General features: G+C 37.9%; 1 protein-coding gene across 1 annotated transcript in view; it reads right to left on the reverse strand.

Moving 5' to 3' along the window:
• PTPRZ1 (protein tyrosine phosphatase, receptor-type, Z polypeptide 1) overlaps positions 1-15,945 on the reverse strand; it is a 64,872-nt gene that overhangs the window by 28,685 nt on the left and 20,242 nt on the right. Inside the window, exons 9-11 of the mRNA XM_010019525.1 lie at positions 13,435-13,478; positions 9,782-10,736; positions 3,311-3,455 (exon numbers count right to left, since the gene is read on the reverse strand). Of these exons, the coding sequence (XP_010017827.1) occupies positions 3,311-3,455; positions 9,782-10,736; positions 13,435-13,478 (1,144 nt within the window). The remainder of the gene's footprint in view (positions 1-3,310; positions 3,456-9,781; positions 10,737-13,434; positions 13,479-15,945) is intronic.

Genomic DNA, 15,945 nt, shown 5'->3' on the forward strand with positions numbered 1-15,945 from the left:
CAAGGACTCAGTCAAGTCCTTGTATCAAGATAGATACGGAGAGAGACGGATAGACTTGAGATATGGACAGAAAATTCTCTCTAAAGCTGTAATAAAAAAAATATCTATCTAGACAACAAGGCCACTAAATAGGCAAAAGAATCTCCTTATTTATTCCACTGTAATCTTAATCATGCTGAAGAAATGAAACGAAAATGACATTGCTTGAAAATTGAATTATAAACAGAGCTACAGCAGTTCAAAATTGTGTATTTTCCTGCTGGCAATTAGACAATCTTTAGACAATATTGCCATTAAAAGTTTTCATCCCTGTCAGAGAAATGAATATTTTATCACAGAAAGATTGAAATTGTGCCTAATGAGATAGAAAAGAGATTGGGGAATTTCCTCAAGTGCTGATTAACCATTTAATGTAAAAAAAACCCAACCAAAACCCAAACAACAGATGGTACAGAATTATTTTTCTAATACAAGTCATTCAAGTGGAGAACAAAATAATTTTGTCTTTTTTTAACCTTGAGAAACTGGAACTTGTCACTCTTGGTAGTTACTTGGGTTTTAAACCAAATGCACATTTTGCATATTAAGCACACCTTTTGCATATTCAAATTAGGAGCTAATAGTGGAAACAACTCAAAGCACTATTCACTCAAATACCCAGCTAGGATACATCAATGTAATTTTTTGAGTACTCTAGCCAAAGGAATACAGAATTACTTCTTGCAAACCTAAACTTTTAATGAACTTTAATAACTGAAAATAATTGGCCCACATTAAAAAAACCCAAACAAACAAAGAAACAGAACCAAACCCAACCCATCGACAGCTTACATCACAAATTTCAAAATAAAGTAAATCTAACCATAAACATTCTTATAGACTTTATGCTAATATTTTCAAGACTCAATAAAAACTGCATAGCAGTGAAGTTAATGTTCTGATTTTTCCCAGGCTCTAAAAAAAGGGTGAGGGTCTTGGCACCTTTGAAAGAGGGCCACGAAGTTCTACCCACAATACATACTGTTTGCGTTTCATTCCTCTGAAATAAGAAACATGTTACTGGTGTTATAAAGCCGAGAGAATTTTCTTGAGGATTAACAATAAAAGAGCTCCGTATTTTATTTTATAGTACACAAGAAATACAGAAAAGATTAAATTCAAATCAAGAAGATATTACTGCTAACGGGATTTCTGTTTTATTTTGAAAAGACCTGTCTTACAGGATTGTTCATTCCAAGAGAAAGAATACGAAATGAACACAGTGTTATTCGGCAAAAACAAGCTTGTAACGTGTAGGATTACTACAACTGCACTGTACAATCTGGGTCTTAAAATGGATGGTGTTCTTTAGCAAATAGAAGAGATTTCAAATACTATTTAGCATCAGAGATTAAACACTTTGGGAAGATGAATATGAACGTTCATGTTGCGTAACATGAAAGACAGGAGAATGTTCTCAATATGAAAGTCGTTAGCTGGAAATCCTGTGATGAACAGTGTAATTATCCAGCTTGACATACTCTAAGAAATGAGTTGTGCAATTCTTACAGTAATTACCTACTTATTTGGAAAGAAGAAATCTTGCTGAAAATTCATTGCTAAAAGGTGTCTTCAATCATGCCAACGGCTGTCTGACTCACTAGCACACTTGCTTGGAACAAAGGAAGCTCAAAGTAAATATCTTAAGCCTAGTCTGTTCACAGACAGGATGCATTCTGTCCCCATGTGGGACATACCCTGCTGGGCTGATAGAAAACCAGTGTCACCAGATTAGTGGAAAAGTCAGTAAGCACAACCGTAATGTTATATCCTAGAGATTAGTCAGTAGCTTGGAAAGGGCGGTCTGGGGTCTAGTTCCTGGTTCTTCACCACTTTTATACATTTTAGATTAAGCAGGATTGAGTAGTGGGTAGGAAAAAAAAAAGGAGAAACAATCTGCGGAAGCATCTGTGAGATGTTTGGGACTGCCTTCCCCTTTGTTCATACAGCTCCTGGAAGAACAAGGTCCTGTTCCTTGCTACCAGTTTACATGGTAGCACTGCAGAAGCAGTAACAGGATTAGGTTCCTGGCAATCACAACACAGCAAGAGTATCTATGGCAGAAGTTTTTGCAACGTATTTCCCCATTCTGGACCACTACTGTGTTTCCTCCCTGGCAGCCTGCACACTCAAGAATGTTAGGGTTGTGCATGGATTTCTAAAGTCCTATGAGAGCTTAAGCAAACATGTCCCTAGGAAGATTCTCTGGCTTTATCTAGAACCAATGAGACACAGCCAAAGGCTTGAGCACTGCCACATATTAACGAGATTCCTGGTATGCTTTTAGCTGAGGACAACTTGCATTATATCACACAACACTTGACACAGTTTGGGGTTAGCACAGCATAGAGACAATCTCCAGTTAGTGATGTGAATGCAGCCACTGTTTTTCCCCACTGTGAGGGAAAAGACTTCAGCTCTAGAGAAGAGATCTGTGCCATGCCAGCTGGTCTGTTTTATTTCACAATATAGATATATTCTTTTGCCCTCACTAATTATTTATCATGACTTCTTACAGCTATCCACTTCCCTTTAGCCTATTTTTTTTTTCTATCTTATATATTTATCAGGTCACAGAGAAATACACCCATATGGGAACCTGAGCATGTGTATGCACATGAAACACATCCTTAGTTACCTCCTGAATGGTTTGAAAGGTGAATTTTGGTGTGTCAGAATCACAAAGTAGAACAACTTTTTACTCACGGAACATCGTGACTACTGTTAAGAGCTACTCAGTAGCATTTATACTATTACGGTATCATTAAACTACCCCATTTCCGTCTTGCATACAATGTCAGGTATATCACAATCCTACAGTCCTACTGTATGAATTAATTAGTCACACAGTCCTGTTGAGAATTATAGATGCTCATTCATAATTGTCAACTACCTTTTTTTTAACTGTTAAAGGATCGGAAAGATAGGAAACTAATCTGTGACATGCTATTATTTTTCCTCTCCCTCCCGTTCTTCCCAGTGCTCTGTTAAGTCACTTGACTTCTAGGCATTAATAATCACAACTAATTGTTTATTAGAATATCTCAATTGGAAATAAGCTATTTGCAATGTTTCAATCCTCTGAAACTTAAAAAAAAAATTGTAGTTGAGCATTTTGGACACAAAATACCTTAGTCTGTCAGCTTTGTATCATGGTAAGAGACAAGATCCAGTCTCCCTCCTGTAAACCAGCTCAACAGTGTAAATCACATTTTTCAAATCAGAGCTCTTTAGTACTAAAAGAACCCCAAACAACCAAAAAAACACTTACCTCCAGTATATGAGAATACCCACAAGAATCACTAGACAGATAAAAGTCAGGGCTGATACGACCACAAGTGGTATAACTGTCTTCTTCTCTGATTCCAGACTCTCAGCTAGACCGATACGAGACTCATGGCTAATATTACTTGCCTCTGCAGTCAGAGAAAATTGAAATAGTCCATGTTTAAATTCTGTGGAATGCACAACACGAGTGAATGTGTCTTGTAACAAGCCTACTTAATACCACTTACCTCTATGTTTTACTATGTACTGCAGAAAGTGTATGAATTTGCAAACCAGCTTACAGAAAAAAGCAGATAGAGGGTAAAGCAAAGTGTTCAAGCTTATGTGACTCAGCCTTCCAGCAGTGGAGACTTCTCTTTTAAGGAATAGCAGATTGTTGTTAAAATATAGGAGAAGAAAAGTTTTTTAATTTCATCTGTTTATTAGCTGAAAGCCAACTGAGTTAAGGATTCTGAATATATAATATTGGAATGTGTAAAGAACATTTTGATATTAAACTGTTACTCATATAATGCAAATCGCTTCTCTGGCTAACGGCTTAATAGAAAATTTTCTTACAATAGTCCCTATGTGCTTGCCTTCTGCATTCTAATACAGTGCACATTCTGTAACTTGCCTTGTGGACATAGCCTGCTGTCTTCGAATCCAATTGCAGTACTTCCTCACCCAAGTATACTGGAGTCAGAATTAAATTTCCTACCTCTGTCTTTACAGACGATCAAATTAATATTTATATATTGTCTAGATTTCAGATTTCTGTCAGCCTTGTAATGCTGGGTGACAGAAATATTTGGATATAGGAATCTGTAGGAAGATTAAACCAACATATTTTACAATCTCATTAACTAAGGGAACACAACAGTGGATGAGACCAATCCTGCATTTTTAATTTTTGTCATACCTTAAGAAGTAAACATTTTAGAACTGTGATTTTGACACAAAGTTACTGATTCTTTTCAATCTGTGCAGTTTACTGTGACCTCTCACCATCATATTAAAGCACAGAAATAAGCACTTTTGCACTTATTAGAATGGAACCCTTGGATTCTCTAAGAATGTTTTTTGCTCTTGTGAACAGTCCTAATTCAATGAATGTTCTGTATGGGAACAGAATTTTGCTCTCTAGAAATCAGCTGCACTCCATCAGGATTTCAAGGGACCAATTCTAATGAATTAAAATCTTCAAGACAAAAGGGAGGAGGGAATGGAGTTGGATCTGGAGGGGAAAAAAAAAAAAAGACAGACAACAAATCACATGTTTTAAAATAGGATGTCAAAACCCAAACAGCTTCACACAATACAGATTTCCAGGCAGCTCTTTCCTTGCTTCAATTTTCTTGAATTTAGGGGTTTTCAGGGCTTTATATGCAAAAACGTCTAGGCTCTGATCAGACATCAAGATCAAACATCTTCTTGGTTTTAGTTCTAAGCACTCTAACACCCAAATCAATCACTACTCTTTAAGTCCTGTAGCTCAGTGGGCAAAGTGTTTGCAGGCACAAGTTCCTTCTGAAAAAACCGTTGCCAAGTTTCTGGTAAGTAGGTTAAAATCAGTATTTCCTACTGATTTCAGCAGAAACTAGGTGTACATATTAGAGATCAGAATATGATCCCTTTGAAGCATTCATACTTGCTTATCCAACTCTGGATTAATTCACAACGTAAAACCCAGCCTTATCTGAGTGATGACAGGATTCCTTCAAACTGCATGACCAAGTCCTATTACGATTCCTTCTATGGGGAATGAAGAGTAGGCTTCTCCTGCAATGGAGGGTTTCTTGTCCACTTGGCCATTACTCCCATGGTAGCAGCTGAAAAGGTAGTCTCATCTATAGTAAATATCTTTGCTCCCTAATAATAGATGTATTTGGATCCTTTGCATACTATTTTATATTAATTTTGCTGACAGTTTTTCAGCTGAAGTTGAAAGGTTTAGGTAGCCATAGAGATCTTACGGAGAAAGCCTTAGTTAAGAACAAACATAAATACGGATCAGCAACTACAAAGACTGAGAAAAGTTTAAATGACAATTTTTCTGTAATGGTTACAACCAGAAGACATTTAACTAATTTCTTGTGAATTCACTGTAATATATAAATAAATTCTCAGCTGAGAATGTTTGCTTGGTTTGGTTTTTTTTTTGGTTTAATTTCTTTATAATTGAATTAAGCAAAGATGTCTATGATTTACAGGAGACCATGTTAGACATGCTCACATTGAATTTTCAGTTTATTAAAAGACAGTATTTGGCATCAATTAATGGTAAAAATAATGTACATGAAATGATACTGTATAGTGTCTTTCAATAATACCTAGAAGACAAACTCTAAGTCTGTTGTACTAGTACTCCAGTCACGTATAATCCTTTTCACTATCGATAACAACTAAAATGACACCCATATGTAAACTATAAATCTCTTATGGTAACACTTATTTATGTTAGTAACATAGGTTTTGAAATATTGATGTTATTTTTGCTGATTTTTAAAGAAATATGTACTTTCCGTAATGCAGTAACTACTTACCTACTGAACTAACTCACTTATTGATTCAATTTTATAACACCTACCTTGTTAGAACTCCTACTGATTTCGGTATGGTTTTGACGTTCTTTAAATTTTTATTTTCTGTTTTTCACATTCTGCTAGGTCCAGCTACATAAAGTGTAAATTTGCCAACTTTTCGTATTAGTATTCTAATATGAATATATAATTCTAATGCTCATGAGTACTACAACCTCATGTGATTTAACTGTGTATTTGTAGGACTGGGCCGAAAATTTCCTGTGCTCTGTGGATGACATTCTTTAGTGGGTTTAGTTGAATGATACTGCCCTCTACAGATGCTGTGAGTAGTTAATTGAAGTTCAGTTAATTTTCTAAAATACCAGTTTAACCTTGTTCCTCGTTTTCGTTTTTGTCCCCCCTCCCTCACCTCCCCCGCCAAACATCTTAGATAATTTCTGACTTTACTCTTGGATTTTCAATACTCTGACAAAAGGCAATGGAAATTATGTGTCTGAATACTTTGTGTTTTCCGTAATGCATTTTTAAATACAAGGGAAATGCTTTATATTTATCAGGTTTTTATCTATGTGAGGTTCAGTTTTGCCTTCTGACCTTATCCTTGGAATCACAGATCACAAATACTGTTGCTAACCTTAAGATAACTAAATAGGAAAACAGCACTAAATAGAAACAGGTACAGGAGAATCTGGCTCTGAGTACTTTGGAAATATGCAAATCTGGCACGAAAAGTCTGTATCTCAATGAAATCTGAAGGTGGCATACAGAGTAAGAATGAAAATGAATGTTTTTATGAGTTAAGATGAATCAGAATCAAACTGAAGCATCTTCTTCCTTGCTCAACACATCTTAGAAAACATAAAACAAAACACAAGGAGGAAATGTTCTGCTGTATGTTAAAACCAGAAACTCAGAGCCATGGTTTCCTCTGGTATCATTCCATAAGGGCAGCATTTGTCTTTGTACAGAGAACTCGGATCCCTCTTAAACCTTCAAAACTAAAATGAAACAATTAACATTAAAACAAATTCTGGTTTCAGATTGTGCACCACCCAACTTCTGCTGACAGTACACAACTATCCAAAAGCAGAGTATGAATCTTCTCACCGAAGGATATTTCAGGTTGAGTTTTAAGTAGCCAGAAATAGCATTCACAAGATAGACAGCTCAGCATGCACCCCCTGCTCCCCAGTGCTTCCTTAATCACACCCACTGGCACTGTTATGTTCTCCTTTTATTACACGTAGATAAACCTTCTCATTCCCTATGGCACAAAAGAATCCCCTCACAGCTTTCCACGGTATTCATTGCACTTATCCATAACTAACCTGCCTCAGAGATGTTGAATACTGATGAGTGATCACTAGAAACAGATGAGGCTGATGACTGTGATGATCCAGGAGTTAATTCTGAGTTACCTGCTTCAACTGCCCCTTCAGTGTCTCTCTCATTAAGGTCAGGAAAACTGAAATCTGTTGAAGTTTCATTATCATTAAGGCTATCTGAGGTACCTTGGCCAGAACCACTTTCTTCATCACTTGTAAAAACAGCCCAAGACTTGGACTCTGATGTGTTTTGCAATGGGATGCTAGCAGTCTCAATGTGGTTCTTCAAAACTGTTGGGTCGTTGTGCTTCTTAGGTATCACACTTGCTGTCAAAGTTGGTATGGATGTATAATTATGTCTGTCCATGGCACGGTTCATCTGACTGTCTGATGCAGCAGTTGAAATTTTCTCTTCTTCAGGTTTCTCAGAATGTGAGCTTATAATGAGGTTACTCTGATCCTTCTTATTGTTTACCTCTGTATTTTGTTCCTCAGCTACCATATCCTGAGCTTCTCTATGGGAAGTGCATGAGATACAGTTACTTACAGGGAAGCCATCGTCATATTCATCGTAGTCATCCTCAACTACAGAAGGCCACAAATCAGTACTGGACATGACACTAGGAGACAAACCAGAGGATTCTCTGGAAGGAACCAGCAACCTACTCAAAGTTACAGGGCTCTCGCTTTTGGGAGGAACAGACGTAACAGAAATATGTACATTTGGTAAAGGAAGAGTGTGATGAATGGACATGTCAGAATCAGAAACAACTGCAGGCATATTGACAGGATCAAAACCAAGTGTAGAACTTGAAGAGACACTGGCAGTCTCACTTCTTTCAAAAACTCTTGAAGAGATATGGCTGTCTGCAGGAGTAGCTACACCTGATTGTAAGGGAGTTGTTATGGCATTCACTGCTTGGGGGGGGAAGGCATTTGTATTTTCTAAACTGGTCAGCTGGAATGAAACATCGCTACTGTACAATGAAGGCATAACCTTCTGAACATCTTCACTGTTAAACACACTGGATGAAACATACTCCTCACTTGCATAAGAAACAGGTAAACCTTGAAGTGACGCTGTGGGCTTACTAAAAGTGTTGGACAACATATCATCAACGGAAGGTGCAGATGTAGAATGCAGCATGGTTTCAGTTGTAGCAGAACCTGGTGCCATTTGATGCAATATTTGGTCAAATGTTGAACTATCTTTATGAACCCTGGAGCTTTCAGCCAATATTGGATCACTAGGCACAACTGCAGCTGTGTTAAGCAGAGTGCCATCGCCAGAAGATTGTAAGGAGGACTGCAGTAATGCTTCATTATTTAATGTAGCTGAGGTCTCATAAAAGTACAGCTGAGTCGAGGATAACATTTTGCTATAAGCAGGGGCAGAGAGAGCTTGATCTGAGCTTGCACTAAGCATAGGTTTAAGCAAAGTGTCATCAAAGGCTGGAGTTGTAACATGCAAAGGCTGAACGGAAAGGTGATTTTCTGTAAGTTTACTAATATCACGATCAAATATCTTAGTAGTGGGAAAAGCAAGAGAGACTGGAAGGATTCCCTTTGTGCTAGAAACAGGAAGTGGGCTTTCTTGCAGAGATGTATTCTGCTTAATTACATCAATATTAGAAACAGATGTAAAAGGTTCAGGTATCACTTTACTTTCAGCATTGGAAGCCATTTCACTTAAAGAAGAGGAAATGTGCAGTTCTCTCTCATCTCCGTATATAACATCACCTTTTTGAAGTATCTTATTAACATCACTAAACCCAGATGATTCATATGTAATTTCATCTACGGAATCAGAGGAAGAAATGTTAAGTACCATCAAAGTATCTGTATCAGGCAAAAGGGACTCACTACCAGAGTATGCTTCAGACCAATCCATATCACTAGATAGAGAGCGTGTAGGCTGCAGCAAAGTATCAGCTTGTGATATTACAGAAGAAGGTTTATGCACCGGTACATTGTTATAGCTGCTAAATAAAGGATCTTGACGGAATACGTCAACAGAATTGTGCACAAATTCTGCAGAGTCATAGGAAACAGTAAAGCTTTTGAGGGAGCCCACATTACTAGACAAAGCATAAGGAAGTTCAGACACTGTAGGTAGTACATGCACATTTAAATCACTGCTGGATGGTTCAACTTGAGAAAATATGTGAGTTCTATTATGACCAAATATCAGTGTCTCTGAAGCAGCATGAGTAGTCTGATGTGACATCACATCAGCATATTGAGCAAGGCTTGGCTGTATTAATGCATCACCCTCTGCCAATGTCAAAGAAGCATGCAGGGACACCTTATCACTTGCAACAGCTGGAGTAGCGCTTTGTAGAAACATTTGAGAAACTGTATACAAACGGTGAAACATTTTACTACTGAAGGAAGCAGAGGAAAATGTAAGCAAAGGTACATCATCATAGGAAGACAGGGTGGGTTCAAATGACACATCAACACTGGGAAATACAGGTGTAGCATGCAAGGTCACATCACTATCTGATGTAGCAGGGGTAGTGTCGAGCATCTGAGAGTCAAACAATAAAGGGGTGACTAGAGGAAACACTTCACTACTGTAGGAAGGTTGAAGAGGTATCTCACCATTATAGACTGGTTGAGTTGTCTGAGAGAGTACCTCACTGGCAGCAGAAGCAGAACCATATTCTCCAGAGCTTGAAGGGATAGAGTGAGGTGATAATTCAGCAGAGGAGAAAGCAAAGGTAGAATAATGTGGCAATTCTAAATCCGCATGTGAAGTGTCTTGTGAAACCAATAGGCTGCTGGAATAGGGCACTGTAGCTGGCTTTAATCCCTCTACATAAGCATCAGTGTAAATGGTCTGAGACAATTGCCTCTTATCCGATGTATCAACAGATTGAGTTGTCTGATCTGTAGCATTACGGAACCATACGTTTCCAACAGTGGAAGAAGTATGCTTTGGAGACTCATCAGAGCTTGAGGGTGCTACACCTTCTGAAACATACTTAATGGAGCCTTGGGAAAGAACATCATGAATGCTTGTATCTGGGCTTCCTGAAGGAAGATCTTGGGAGCTCTCCTCTGTAACCAGCTGTGCTGAAGAAGTTGTAAGAACTGTACTCCAAAAGTCATCAGATTCCTGATTAGGTTTAAAAGGAGACAATAAGAAATCTTCCTCACTATGGCCAGTAGTCGTTATTCTTGTTGGTTCAGTGCCTGAAGAAAGGTATATGTATTCTTCTTCTATGCCTTTGGTGGAGTCAATGAGTTGTGGAGGAATTCCAGTAGCTGTTTTGGATTCCAAAAAAGGATCTTCCTCTTCTTCAGAAATTTCATGAAGAGGTGGAGAAGTAGGGTAATAAACTGCCTTGAAAACATCATCCTTACCATGCAATTCTTCTTCTTTTGTTAAATATCTATTTGTTTTAGCTTCATTGGGTCTTGTCCCCAGTTTTTCTTGACTGTAGCTAGATGTAGTCACCTGGACACTTTTTCTTATTTGGTTTATCATACTGTCAGTACTAGGAATCACTGCAGTTTCTTCCTCTGCCTCTGTTTCCTTTTCCTCAACTTCATCCTTTGAAAAAATATCATAGCCAAAGACAATTAAAAATATAGACATTGTACATAAATGAAAACCCAAACTACAAAAAAAACCAAAACATTTTTCTGGCTCCATAAAACCAAGAAGCAAAACAAGACAACACTTGAGAAGATCTCTTAGTCTTAAAGCAAAATATTTAGCTGCAAGAACAGGTATCTTCTCTTGAAAATTACTTATTTGAAACAGGAACAAAAAAAATCCTGTATCACAACTTCTTCAGTAGTGCTACTTTTACCCTGAGAGACAAAACCAGTTCACAGTATTTACTTTACTAAAAAAGCTCTACCTCTTTTCTAATAAAATGCAACTGTATGTGCAGTACACATCAATGAAAAAAATGGGTTTGATATCAGAATGTCTTAGAGGTTTGCACTAATATCCTGCTCTTGATTAAACTTTCACAGTAATGGAATTTTTTAAATATATTTATGACCTGTCCTCAAATCTGCTGAATCTTCAGAGTTTCTGGAGAAGATTTCAGGATAGTCACCATGACTGTAGTAGTTTCACAAGTGTTGTGAGTGATACCACTTGGTCCCAGTTACGGCCTTTTGCTTGGTGAGCATGAATAATGATACTTTGTGAAAAACCTGTGTTACGAATTTTGACTTCTAAAGACAGACTCAAAGGGGGGGCGGGGGGGGGGGGGGAAAGCCTAAATACAACCAGGATTTGTGTAGTACTTGAGGATCTAAGTTCAAATCTTTTTACCCGCCCTGCAACTTTCCTTGCACCAAATAAAAAACTGCAATGTGGAAGCATCTAACTTGCTCAGCAGGCATTTTTGTTTTGACCTAGACAAAGCAGTGCTCACAGCTCTGTTGTGCTCCAATCTAGAACTGCATCAGAACCAAACCTGTCCAAGCAGCACTCTGCAAACTAGATAGAGGGGCACCTTCCGTTTCTGCAGGGACTTGATAGCCCTCAGAGATGCCAGCAGGACAGAGCCTCTTGCAAAATACAGTTACAACTCCTTTTTCTTTTGAAGATCTGGCTTGGTGATGTGGTGGCAATACTCACCTGCTTTTATTCAAAAGCATAATATTGAGAGAAAACACCCAGGAGACAGGAGACTGGGACACAGTTACCAGTCTAAGAATTCCCCAGTTTCCACTGTATTTTAGACTGAGTAGATCTCCTGCTCCTGTACTGAAGTGAACAGGGCACAGCAGAGAGGAGAATGTAAAATCAACAGCCTTTGAAAGAAATGCCCAAGATAAACCACTGCTGAATAAACTGTTAACTAGGGCACTTGGCTAATAGGAATTCTTAGCTTTTAGCCAATCTCACCAGAGTGAGGGCTTCAACCACTGGGACAGAGCTGTGCTTCACACTGCTGTCCTTTTTTCATACCAGGAACCTGTTGTGCACTAACATAATATAAGGTAGCTCAGACATGACTCTCAGGTTTGGATTTCATTCTGAGGCCTAAATATCTAAAATGTCAGGACAGCCACACCTAGGCTGTGTGTCCTCAAACCCAGACTGAACTAGACAGGCCTTGTTTCTGAAAATTTACTTTCTGTAGGGCAATGCCCGCTCTTGTAGACTTTCATCGTTCAAGTAAAAACCAGTTGACATTCACCGGCACTCAGTTATCGTCCTGGCAGATGCAATATAATAATCTAGCTACATAGCTTACATCACCAGAGAAATAACTGTCTTACTGGTTATTAAGTGTCCACAAATACAAGGAAAGGTAAATAGACAGGTAAGCACAGGCTGTCTATTTAACTAACAAGGACTTGCCCCTCAGTGAGAATACTGTGGTCATAGAATGAAACTATAAAATAGAAATTCTGAGGGATTACTTGATACGAATGTAGGTTTTACTGAAGGAACTGTCCATGTTACAAAATCAGTATTACAGATTGTTAAAAATGTAACTGTGGTATTTTCACCTCTCTCCTTGCTAGGACACCAGAAACCTAGTTACCAAATATGAATTCTGCAGAGATTATCACAAAAACATCCAAAACTGTGTAAAATAGAGTTATACTGTAATATCTAACTTGAGTTTAAGTACTAAATGAACCTCCAAGAATTTTGGAGTAACCGTTAAATTTACCTGATAGCACACTAATAGCTGACACATGTGAATCTCACTCTTTGGGACAACTGCCTTCTTCCCTTACTTTAGTTTGCTACCTAAGTCCATCACAGAATGGTTTGGGTTGGAAGGGATCTTAAAGATCACCCAGTCCCAACCCCCCTGCCATGGGCAGGGATACCTTCCACTAGAACAGGTTGCTCAAAGCCCCATCCAACCTGGCAATCATAAGCAAGTCCAAGTCAGATTTCTCATTATACAAACTAAAATGTGTAACACTGGGTGACAGCTCTGACACTGCTAAATGAACAATTCTGTCAGACTTCATTCAGAGGTGACAATAACTTGATGCCCCATTTTCAAAAATATTCAGGCATACCCTGTGATATCATTTACTCCTCCATGTATCTCCAGCACCAGAGAACTAAATAGAGAGGTATCTCTAGAGTTATCAAGAGAGAAATATAGCTAAAAAAGAAGTCTGTATATGCATATATATATATGAATGCAGATAATACATTCATTTGGTGACATAGTTTTGTAAATTTTCATGGAGTATATTCAATTTCGTTGAAATGTATGCATTTGAAATACTCTCTTAAAAATAAATGAATGCTATACCTCATATTCTTCAGTTTCATTCAGTTCAGGAATGAGGTCAGCCTCTATAAAACAAAAATGCACATCATATCATCGAACATTTTAAATTCTCAGAATTATTAATTCTGTAAGGATTCAACTGATTAGTTAATATATTTATTGAAACCTAGTCTAAGATGTTTTATAGGATTGTATTTGGAGAAGTGGCCAACCACCTGGGTTGAGGACTAGCTTTAAGGGTAGCAATGTTCATCTAGACAGGAGATGTTCAGCCACAACAGTTTTGCCTGGCTCTAGTCTGATACTGCAGCACATGTTGGATCTCAACTGAGGAACCACATCCTGGCCAGGAAGAACCAAGTTTATGAAAATGTTTTCTATAAGAAAGTACAGTTTAATGCAGAAATACAGAAGGGAGAAAAAAGGTAAGTCCGGGAATAATCTACTTCTATACATTTAACCTGAAAGCTCTGAAGGTATTATTGTAAAATTACCTGTTGTATAATTTTCATACAGCAAATTCCTCATCTGTGCATCCAGGCTTGGAGTTAGGTACTACCACAAGAGCCAGGCCACCATGTTCAATGTGCAGTGGGGCTGCCTGCCTCAGTCAGGAGAGACCAAAGAGACCCACTCTTCCTAGAGTCCAGCACTGTAAGGCCTTTTTCAAACTCCTTCTCTACTTGATTTAATGTAAGGACATGAACCCACATGTATCACCTCCCACAAGAAGTCCCCAATAAACAGGTATGGGGAGCTCTATGAAGTGCTACTTTAATGCTTTTGAGGACTCCCCACTTTTCATAAATAAGTAACAGCTGAACCAGGATCAATAAATGAAACTCCTACAGCCCAGGTGAAAATCCTTCCGAGTTTAGAGTTAGTCTCTCACCTTCTTTCTCTTTGTCTTTTTGGCCAAACCCAATATTTTACTTCTGATGGTGGTCAGCAAGAGAGGCTTCACAGCAGGTTGCAAGAAACCTACAAATCTCTGGTTGGAACTGGCACAGGCCTCCAGTGATCAAATCTAATACCCCTTCCACAGCATTAACTCAACCGACTGCTGCTTTCATCCACAGAAAGGTCCATTCCCTTTCTAAATCTTTCTAAGCCTTTCTCCTAAGCAATGTTGCAGTGCTCTGTTTGTACACCAATGCTAGCACATATTCTGAGGGCTGATTTACACCAAGTGAAAATGCCAGTCCCTAAGCCTGGGAAGCAATTCTAACAATAGCACCACAGAGAGCTCCATCTCTGCATTTCCTCCATAATTCCCAAATGAAGTTTCCTTGATACACTTGAACAAAGATGTCATCTTTACACTTCTCATCTCTGCAAAGTCAGATAAGGACCTATGACTTAATTTGTATTCTCTTTGGTCTGTCTGTATCTACTTTTCAAAACAAGGTGAGACGTATTAAATGCAACATACACTAGATAAAGTTTATTGAACTAAAAAGCTCATACAGTTTTACTTGTAGTTTATAGCATGTAAACAAATTTTTGCTTCACAAAATCTTCCTAAGTTGTTCTTTTGTAACAAGCATTTATAAATTACCAAATACTGAACTAACTTTTCATTAACAAGATAGAGAAAAATGATCTTACCTCTGACTGCTGGAAGCCTAGGAGGCTCCGGGGCAGGGTAGGGAGGGGAGCGGAGGGGAGGAAGGGGTGGAGGAGATAATGATATTCCCTGGCTTCTCAATAATATAAATCAAATATTGTAGTCATTAGTTTGAAAGTCTTCCCATAGTAGACCCATACCAGGTATTATGTACTCAATAGACTTCTCTGAAAAATATTTTTAACACAGAGGAATTCTACCAATTCTTTCTGTGGTCACTGTTCTTGAGTTGAGCTTTAATCAGACTCAATGAGAAAAATAAAATATGCACATTGTGCTAGAGTATACAGTAGGGTATGTGCTCTCATATTGCATCACCAGCAAATTACAGTTTCTTGCTGTTGTCTCCATATATAAAATATACATTAATAGCACTAAATCCTCAGGCATTTTACAAACCCTATTTAAATTTATTTGGTCACAGAAAATGTATTTGTTAAAAGCATTACAGACACACACTTACAGAAGTTCTGTCACTCCTGTTGCTGTGGTTTTGATTTGACGGGAGATGACAGAAATTGCTAACATTCCCCAGCCAAGGAAAAGAACCGCACCCTCCAAAAAACAACCCATTGATGTAGGCTGATGAACAAGCTTCTTTATTTTTAATGGAACCATATATTGATTATTCTATAGCTTACATTTTAAAATAAAATAATTAAATCATTAGCTAAAAAGTTTTTGAGATGTCTTTTCATAGCCCATTTTAGTAACAGATAGAGCAAAGACAAAAAAAGGTAACTATTTCCATACATTTATGTTCAATGCAAATCTTTAGAGAACTCTCTTAAAACAATCTGTTTTGTAATAGTAGAACAATGTGTACAACACAAACTGTTTTCATTTCTGTACTGTCTTATGTAATAAATTGCATGGCAAGAACAAAAGTAAAGCCTGTTTCTTCT

This window comes from Nestor notabilis, unplaced genomic scaffold (genome assembly GCF_000696875.1).
Source record: "Nestor notabilis isolate BGI_N333 unplaced genomic scaffold, ASM69687v1 scaffold12458, whole genome shotgun sequence".
Taxonomy (NCBI): Eukaryota; Metazoa; Chordata; class Aves; order Psittaciformes; family Psittacidae; genus Nestor; species Nestor notabilis.